The sequence below is a fragment of the Channa argus genome, chromosome 18, assembly GCF_033026475.1.
Source record: "Channa argus isolate prfri chromosome 18, Channa argus male v1.0, whole genome shotgun sequence".
Taxonomy (NCBI): Eukaryota; Metazoa; Chordata; class Actinopteri; order Anabantiformes; family Channidae; genus Channa; species Channa argus.
Window position 1 is genome coordinate 4,612,139 of NC_090214.1, and position 10,287 is coordinate 4,622,425.

Below are 10,287 nucleotides of genomic sequence, written 5' to 3' on the forward strand. Positions count from 1 at the left end.
AAGGGAACGAGGGGACACACTGTTTTAGTATAGAGAGCACACAGACTCATCATATGACTCCGTTTGTAAAAAGGCACAGTGGGCACACACCTTACCTGCACTGATAAAAATGAACATCATAAAGACTAAATGTTTGTGAAATGCCAGCTGAGTAAGTCTTTACCATGATGATTTATAATATTTGAGTCAAATTGGAGTTTCGCTTGTTCCGAGGCTTGCAACATGCCGTAATACCCAAATATACTAGCGGAACTGCGACTAGAGAGCAATGTAACCCAGGGCAAAAGTTAAGGATTATTCAGTGACACCTTGCAAATAAGTCAAATGTCTTCAGGAGAAGCCACCACAACACAATCCTGGAAGTAGTGACATATAAGGGCCAGTCAAAGGAAAAGGTTCACCTTTTAGCTGCTCGCTCTGGTTTCAACTGTTAAATCTCCAGGCATAAATGTGAAAAACTAAATAGACTAACACAGCCTTGCAGTTTTTTAATAAGCAAGTGAAACCTGAATCTTTTAAACAAAAATAATAATGATAACACAGACACAAGTAATAACACAGCAGCGCATAGAAAAAAACCTCTTGTTTATTTCATGTGCATGTACATTCAGAACAGGGCACTTAACATCTCCACTGACGTGAACTCTGGCAGGTTTTTTCCCCTTACTGTGTCCTTTTGTTCCTTTTCGTGAACACTTCTAACACACGCGGTGAAGATAAAGCACACTGATTCTTGGCTCCATCTGTGCTTCAGAGGCCCCTAGAGGAGACATTTTTCCTTTCACCAATTTGTTTCAACACTTTTCAAGAGTTAACACTTTATGCCTTCTGCAAACATCCATGTTTACAAGGTCAAGAGGGCAGGGTCACGCTGCAGAGGTTCTGTTTCCCAAGCACGGAGAGGTTTAAGTGGCTTCTATCAACTTTGGGTTTTACTGGTTTTTAATGGAGGGGTTGAAAGGACAAGGAGAGAAACTATTTTCTGCTGCCACGACTGATATGGTCACATAACGGTTAGAACAGTTTAAAAACTCTTAGGCACTTCTTTCCTCTGAGAGGGGACTCAGCTATTCATCTGCGGTGCAAATGCCATATCACTCATAAACACTTTTTTTTTTTTTTGGCAAAAAATATAATCTTTACAATATACTGTACAATTTACCCTTTTAAATCGTTTGACTAACATTTTGTGAATGTGTAACGGAAATATAACAGGTTAGATATGCAATGACACGATCAACTCCAATAAACAACAAATGCCTTGAGTTATATGTAGTTTTGCTGTTGTGTAGCTGGAAGTTTAGACTGAATACTGGTCAGTTTCACACAAATGATGAGGACTTTCTTGCTGCCCTTTCAGATGAGTTTGACTGAAACCAAAATGGGGATCAGGACATTCAGCACAGTGTGACAGGGCACTGAGCCACTTGAGTTTTCCCCGTATTGATACTCCTCCTGGTCGATATAATCATCCTCAGAATCCTCCTCAGAGTCTGAAAACCCACTTCCCGCGAACCTGTCCGTGGAATCGGAGCAGAAGGTTTCCATGCTGACCTTGATGTACTCGCAGATGTTCCTCTCGGTGCCATCACAAACGCAAGTGTCGAGCTGTTGCGCTTTGGGCACGGAGCGCATGTTGGCTATCACCCTGCGGCACCCGTCGGAGCACCTTTGCCCTCCGAAAAGCTTTCGACAGTGAAATAAATAATCCCTCATGGCAGAGCTACAAGACGGGTCCATCTCACACTGCTGCCGGGCCTCTGTGCAGCCCATGGTGCTGGTCCGGGGCAAGCACGGCTCGATGGCTTCCTTGGTGCTCCTGCAGACCGGGTCAAAGGCGCAGTCACAGTCCTCCAGAGCCGGGCCACTCCGGGTTAGATTTAGCTGAATCAGAGAGGAGATGCAGTGACTGGGGCACTTCTGGCGTCCCCCATTGAGGACAGACGCACAGGCGTAAAGGTACTGATCATAAGCGTAATGGCATTCCGGCTCTCCGTGGCACTTGAGGATGGCTTTCCAGCAGACCAGCCGACGGCTGTGGTTAGGAGATCCGACGCAGAGCCCAGTGATTAGGATGAATACACTGCTTATGAGCACAACCGCCCGCTCCATTAGTATGGCACGACTTGCCATTTCCCCAGAGAATGGAGCTTTAAAATGTCAGACGTCATATGAGCACCTGTAGTCCCGTCACGCTGCGTCAAAAGCGATTTCTCCCTCGCTGGTTTCATATCGCGTCATAACTGTTGAAATGTAAGTCGGTGAGGCGCCACAAAGTACGCAGCGACTCTTCGGTCAACATGCCCAAAACAAGCCAGTCGTCTTCGGATCGTACACATCTGATGCTGCTGCAAAGTTTCGCAGTCCGGTTTGAAAGGATTCACATGCGTTTGTTCACCGTCCACACAAACGAGTACAAGTTATGACAAGCATTTGCACCTCGGCAATAGTAAATGAAAAAGTCCTCCAAGGGCACAGCCATGTCTGTGTTCGTAAACTCCCTCATGCGCTTTTCCTTCTTTCAGCTCCAACCTCAGCCGCCTTGTGATGAGCGCTGTGTAGTGATGGGCCGATTAGGTCACTGCAGCAAGCTTCTGATTGGTCCGGTAAACTGTTGTGAGTGTGTCGTCACGCAACAGGCAGTGACGCAAGTTGCTGTTTGGAAACTCTATTACCTCAGCGTATTTTTTTAAATATTGTAATCAGATGCTGAATTGACTTATTTATGATATATTATTCATAAATTTCTTGATTTGTCTACAAAAAAAAAACATTATAAAATATCATATAACTGTTGTGTCATCACTGTGATGAGACTGTTATGCACCAAGACACAGGCTCTTTGGAAAACTCTGGGACTCAAGATGGAGAAAAAACACACACAGAGAAATATAGTAAGCAATACACAAGACCTGCAAACACTGTGACAATACATCTGCACACACCAGTGAAGACATGATTTCAAAGGTCGAGGAGCTGATTCTTCCGGTACGTAGCTCGGAAAATAGCGGTCGCCTTGTCAAAAGACACATTTGGTGTTTTTTACTGCTCATTCCTGCTCATGCCTGTGTAAGCAAGCAGTGGTGTGAAATCCTAACGACCCAGCACCTTTTGGTAAAGGGTATTTCCTATTTCCCAACAATAACACACAACACTTTAAAGAGTGAGGGGAGGGATTCGAACTGCACTCACACGGAAAGGAAACAAACAAACAAGCATGAAGCCACCAAAAATGAGGACAGACCGCAACATTTAGGGCCATCGGGCCGACAAAACAAAGCAAAAACACTTCTGGATAACTGTTCTTCTGACCCCGTCAGATCACCTTAGTGTGGCCGCAGTGATCTGGCAGGTCCTATAGGGGACCCTCACACCCCCACTTCCAATTTAGCACATTAGGGTTGTGGTCTCTTGGCCAAACAACGTCAAACTGCCCCCCTCCACCTCATTTGAGCTGGCGTGCCAGAGCAACAGGCTGACTGCAGACTCAATTTAGGGCAACATCCAAGTGGAGGTGAGAAAAAGCCCAAATGGTGAACCCCTCAAGGGTCTCCACGAACAACAAAGACGCTGACATCAGCCGAGGCCGCTAAGACCAAAGACTTAGCAGAGGTAGATATGGGTAGTGGGTCAGGGCTGTGGACTTCATTCTAGATTTTTTACTTCTAATCTACGTTTTGTCCTTAGCAGAACCACATGCTGTGATACACAAGGCCTAAATAAAGCTCATGTCCAACAACTGAGAATAAGCCCACGTACACATCCATGCATTGCATTTAACTTTTGAGTAGGAGTCCACAATGCACAGCAGAACCACAATCTCATCAGTGTTGGATGTCAGCCAGATAAGAACAACGGCCAGATTCAGTGGAGCCAGAGGCTCTGTATGATGGAGGAGGCAGCTGCTCGCCCCCAAACTGTACCTCTTAAATCACTCTAATACCTCACTAACATGTTTTACTTTTATACCAAACAGCTCAGATTGTTCTACAGCATGCGAGCCCCGTTTCATTTGAAGGCCTGTCCTCCCTTTGCATCAAGAGAGAACCTCTGGATTTGCATCCTGCACAGTACATGCAGTTGTTTACGGCAACTTGCATATAATAGAGTTTCCAGAATTGGAATGCGGTTCCCGAGAGTAGATGTGTAAATACCCATGCAGAGACAGACTTGCTCTTCAGTTTGTCTCCACTCCTGTCAGAAGTCATTACAGACAAACTGCACTGCCAGAACAATTCACTGAACGTTGCATTCAAGTGTTTCCAAGCCCAGAGAGAGACAGAGAGACAGAGAGAGACGGGGGGGGGGGGGGGGGGGGGGGGGAGGGCGGAAAATGAGTCAGTATTAAAAAGCTGCCAAGCGTTTTTCTGCCTGCATTTTTCATTTTTCTGTGGCACATGGAAACTTCTCAGATGTCTGAATTAGATACGTTGATATTTTCCCCTTTTGGTCTTCTCATACAAAAGTGAGGAATTCATGTGCCTTTAGTAATAGAGAGAGAGGAGCACTTTGACTTTATGCTGGATAAGTTGTGATACATAAAATGAGCACCATTGCTGTAAGCTCATGAAATACTGGACAGGGCACAAAAAAGCTCCTCGTTCAAGTCAGCGACTACCTTGATCGTATACCATGAAATGTTCTCCGTCATTTAATATCCCAGAAGATAAATCCTATTGACTTTGGTGATTACTTTTTATGGACAAGGCAGTGAACATGGCAGCCGGCTGGTGTTTGCATTAAGCTCCAAGCAGCCATGTGCTTAGGTACAGTACTGCAGAGCTCCAGGGAAGGAAATGTGCTATTAGTCTTGTTTAACGTGCGTAATGTGTGTGTGTTTTTGGGCGGCACCCACGTGTTCTAAGGCTAAGTACGTCCCTCTGGGGGAACGTGGGTCAGTTCAAACGAGGGTCATGCTGCTTGTAAATTTGCAGAGTCTAAAGTTATCATGGTCAAAGCCTAAACTGTTGAATGTGAACTGATAAAGTAGTGCTTTGTTGTAACGGTTTCCCATCAGCAAGATATCCAGGTCCCTTTGGCTTGCTTCACGGAACAGATTAGCACCACAACAGGGAGTGAAGCTGGATAATGTTACAAGAAGATTCCTGTTCTTGTAGTCATTGCTTCACACACAGATTGCTAAGGAAAGCAGGTGGAACTGTTAAAATACTGGAAGGTGAGAGTCCGACACTGGTTTTCGTGGTAACTGATGATAAACAAGCCAGTAAAATGCGGGTTTTAAAGAACACTAGAACCTCTCAGAGTTGGTTAGGTCTAAAGCCTATAGGGCTACGTTATGATAGAGATCAGGCAATGTAAAGATAACAAAGCCATCATTTCTCCTCAGTACAAAGAGTAGAAGATAAAACTACACACAGTGAGAGGCTGCCTGTGTCTAAGGAAGGAGGTGTATAGCTATTACAGAGGCAAAAGCGACTCTGGAGCCAACGAGGGTGACCTGTTCCTAACCGCGTTCGTGCAGCTCTCCAAGAGGAAGTAGCGGCAGGTATGCCACCACAATCTCAGCACAGACAAGTCATTGTTCACTGCATCAAGGCCCTAACAAGAAACCTGAAAGGAAGAAAAGGACTCGCTAGAAGCCACATTACAAGGGCTGGAGGGGAAAAAGGAAGCACAGCCTGTGGAAATGACTTCAAGCCTCCGGAGGCTTCTTCATTGACTCCTGTGAATATATTTTAATCATCTTAATGATTGCAGACAGTTTGAGCGGGCAAAGTGATGATGAATGATGAATCCCAATGTGACAGAGTAATAACTGAGACAGTGCTGGGGTTGATGCCAGGAGCAATCATTTGTCTGTCAAATGCAGACAGTGCTACTCTAAAATGCTTTTTATGGATGATTCTTTATCCAGACAACACGCTGAATGAGTGAGTGACACCTCTTAAATTTCAAAATCAGGGTATAGACACATAGATCAGCTTGGCACAAAGTCTAGAAACAGGACAAACAGCTATATAGGGTTCAGTAATTAGCCCCTAATGTTAATCCTTAACATGCTTTGATAAGAGCTAAAAAGGTCCACAACCACCCATTATTTATTTCCATGGCACATTCTGTAACATCCTGCCCGAGCGAAGAAGGGGCCTTATCTTGAGCTCAGTCTTTAATGCGTTGCATAATTCAGACGTTTGTCTGAATTACGAACCAAAGAGCTGAATAAAATGAGATTTATAAAATGTCAGGCGAGACACAGGAAAGATGTGGGCTGATTCACGGCATATTGTGATGCACAGGCTACAGAGCTCATACCAGCCCAAGACACACAGTAACTGCTGAACTGCGTTACATGGGAACGGTCGCAAGAACAGTGGCACATGCATCATCCAAAAATATCCAAACACATACAAATGCAAACATAACCAAGAGTGTCCTTTGATATACTATATTTGTGTTCGTGCGGACAGAGAGGCCTGTAATTTGATGGTTAGAGTCCTTCCATCTGTATTACAGTTATTGTAATTCACACACAGCCTACAACATGAAGAAACACTGCCTCCAAGCTTACGAAGAGTCTGAGCTCAGATGAGGCTGTGCTCAGTGACAGTAACCGCATGCATGCTTTTAAACCAAACATACCGCCCTTTGCGAGGAACAGCATCGGCGGTGGTCTGGTCCAACTGTCCCTATCCCTGACACCAGGAAATAAATCATGATAATTTGAGTGGACATTTCCCTGCTTCCATAGACAGAAGGCGCAGGAGGCCGTGGCCACTACTGTATGTGAACCAGCGCAGATGAAACAAGCTAGAGGATCTTGCAGGCGGATACTTGGCTTTGATTTGCACAGATGGACACTTTCCATAAAGCAGTCATTCTAGAATAGAATAGGTAAACTTGGTGCAACATACGACCAGCGTTCATGTTGCTTAGTAACAAAGCTATAGAAAACCTTGGGTGGCGACTTAAAGGGATATTTCTTGCGTGGAAATGTGAAATGCGGCCTTTTAGAAACCTTTTTCAATGCTTTGAGAGTATTTGATGAGGTGGGGTGGATGGGATCGGACATATAAAGTATCAGGTACAAATAAGGGTTCTTACTGGATGAAGGCTGAGGCAGTATTTGGATTAGCAGTTAGTCTCAGTCAGGGTGGTCTGGGATCCAGAGTTTATGTTTAATTTAAACATAGGTGCTGTGGATCTGCTGTCACTGTGCTGAGAAAAACCATGCTGATCATCAGTTAAACAAAAGAAGCCATGGTGGGTCTAATATCTGATGGAGAGACCCATGTTTATGATGGGAGTCAGTGGTTAAATTAAGGCTTTTCAACTTTTACTGAACCACGTTGCTGCCACACGGCTGTTAAGGGGTATTTCTTGGATTGTTCTAAAACCTCTCAGCGTAATTTGGAGTTTAATTAATCTGTTTCAGGACAAGCACACTGCAACTAATGCATCTGTGTTTACGGAGGAAAAAATATTCAAGGATATCCAAATACTGTCAGCTCATCCAGACCAGGAGAACACGCATCTTTATTTACCGCTTTATCTTCTACTTTTGTGATTTGACTCATTTGAGTTCTAGTTTCGTCCGAGTTGTGTCTGTTTCCAGTTTTTCCCAAAACGTCCATAGGACAAATAGGTGAAACTGGGATCATCCTTGAGACTTTAGGTAGATGGCCCCTACGTTTCTCCTCTGGAAAGGGTCAGGGTCATTTCCCCGATTTATTCAGTACTGTTCTCACAGCGAACTGGTCACCAGTATGAATCCCTGGGTTTTCTGTGTGGAATTTGCATGTTCTCCCTGTGCTTGCAGAGGCCAAAGGCGTGCATGTTAAATTAACATGCATGCATGGAGTGTGAATATGTTTGTGTATATGTCTCTCTGTGTGACCCTGCACCGAATAATTGGTTAATATTGTGGATGGATTGATTTACTGGTTCCACCTGGATAAAGCTAATGCCATCTTTAAATTCATATAGATTATAATGTTTAGTGCTATGTGGCAAGAAAATTGCTCATTAACTTAAAGTTAAAAAAAAGGAGCCCTCTCCCTCGCAGCTCCGTTATATTTCAAAAATTACTCATATCTCACCCAGTGAATATACGGAGAAACCTATCGGACACGGTTCACATAAAAGAGCGAGCTTTTAGCACTAAGATTTTCCTCTGGTGAACTGCCACATGCAACTTTTGTTGCATGACTTTCCCATGTTGTCCTGCTGTTCCATAAAAATGCCCCCAAAACAATAAAACATTACAGCTTTGCAGGCAGCTCTGGGAGTCTGTGAATACACAGTTAAACGTGCCAAAAAGGCTGTTTAATAGTGTACAGGAAAATGTATTGTAACAGCTATTATTTCAATTCAGCCTGCAGGAAACGTTAATGTCTGAGCCAAAAGTCATGGCAACACATTCAAAAGCTGTTTAGATTTAGGAATCAAAGTGAGTTGGTGGACTGACTGACATTGCTAGCAGGGGGGGAAAAGGTTATTTTTTTAAATATTTTCCTTTATTTAATACATTTCTGGATGAACATAAACACTCAGTCAGACCACTGGCAAAACCGAGAAGGCCTGAAGAATGAGGAGAAGCTTTTTGACCGAGTAAGCCGTCAGCTGCAGAGAGACGCCACAGATAAATCGAACACTCTTCATCAGACTGTAAGGTAAACAGAGCCTGTCTGGACATGGGCGGGTTGTCAGTCAGTCAGTGGAGAGCAGAAAACAACAGGTACGTAATACGAAAAACCGGACAAACCGTGATATGAATCCACTCATTATGATGTTATCTAAACCAACAGAGCTCCACTCATCCTGCTCTCCATACATGAGAATGCACACGTATACAGTACATACACACCGCACACAGTAGCAAGGAAAAAATAAACAGGCTGGTTTTGCTTTCCCTGCAAAATCTAAATATTGACTCAGTAACCTATAATCATACACAGTCGGAACAAAATCGAAATAAACAAATGGGCCTGTAAAGTGTAAGTGTCTGTGTGTCTCACGGGCACTGTGGCCCACGAGTGCTGACACCGACAAACACACATGAATAAAGGAAGTGGATTCCATCCAGCACGCTGGAGCTCCATGAATGATTTTCTGCATACTGAGGTGTTCGTCACATGTGGCAAGTCATCCATCCAACATGCTCAAACATCTGCTTTTGCTTCACGTAATTGAACCTGGAGTCTGAGTCATGTACGATTTCCTCACATCAGGACACTTTAAATTGCAAAGGAATAAGAACCTTTGTCCTTTTGGCAATAAACATTCCATCGCGCTCTCAGAGGAGCTTTTGCACCTCAATGCCGAGTTTCCGAGTGACTTCAGCAGCCAGTGATTCACACAACTGTGTTATTATTAGTTATAAAGTTATTAAAATCTCATTATGTTTTTCATATCAGGCTTTTAATCTTTTTGTTCCCCCCTTTTCTAGAAGCTACAGCACAACATGGAGAAGGATGCAGTTTTCTCACGCCAAACTTCGAAGGCCTTGTTGTTCTATTGACCATAATGACTGCCCTCCTAAATAAGCTTGATTGATTGAATGAGGCGTTTGTGGTACCGTACATTTGGGTGCTATTGTTTTTCTCAGTACGTCTTTATGGCCCATTAGAACTGTCAAAGCTAAAACATTTCTGGCTACACCACAGCCAGCAGGCGACTGGGCCGTGTAGTAATAGGTGCCACTTGATAACACTGAGGTTGGTTGTTAAACTTACATTCTTGTACCCTCGTGAAACATTTTTGTGTGATTAATATTTTTCATCTTACCTATTATCTAGACTGTGAACTGACCAACTGACGAAGCTGTATCAGCTCATTTGGACTCCTCTTATAGTCCAGGTGCTGGGGAAATGCACCAAATGTGGTATAGATAGAGGGGGGATACAATGTGTTTTGAAGAAAATGTTGATTTTGTGATGAGAAACATTTAATAGTGTTTTTTGACTGTTAATTTACAATTTCTCTATTAAGTAAAAGGACCATTTTTTATACATGAACATGAAAGAAATCGTCCACGGGATTCTGTTTTACTTGCAGCTTTCTAAGACAACACGAGCAGACGGTCAAGGAATGGAGGAGGAGGATTTGAAATTAGGCAAACGCAAAGGTTTTCTGTCTAATCAGAAACAATAAATGTTCTTAGAGACCAAAAGTCATGGTGGCAGTTGTTTAGGACTAAAAAACTGCATGACAGCCACATGCTAATTACAGCTTACAGCATGCAGCTTTTAACGCTTATTTTTAATTTTTAAGCGGGACAGACTTGACTAATCCATACATGTACACTGGACTCACTGAAGAGCATGTGAA

At 43.5% G+C, this 10,287-nt stretch overlaps 1 protein-coding gene across 1 annotated transcript; it reads right to left on the minus strand.

Annotated features, from left to right (window-relative positions):
• Positions 1-568: 568 nt before the first annotated feature.
• On the minus strand, positions 569-2,559 carry gas1b (growth arrest-specific 1b). The gene has a single exon (XM_067484206.1). The coding sequence runs from the start codon at positions 2,131-2,133 to the stop codon at positions 1,357-1,359; it is 777 nt and encodes a 258-aa protein (XP_067340307.1). The 5' UTR covers positions 2,134-2,559; the 3' UTR covers positions 569-1,356.
• Between the last annotated feature and the right edge of the window lie 7,728 nt (positions 2,560-10,287).

Coding starts and splice junctions, on each gene's coding strand:
- gas1b (XM_067484206.1), bottom strand. CDS start 2,133: ATGGCAAGTCGTGCCATACTAATGGAGCGGGCGGTTGTGCTCATAAGC.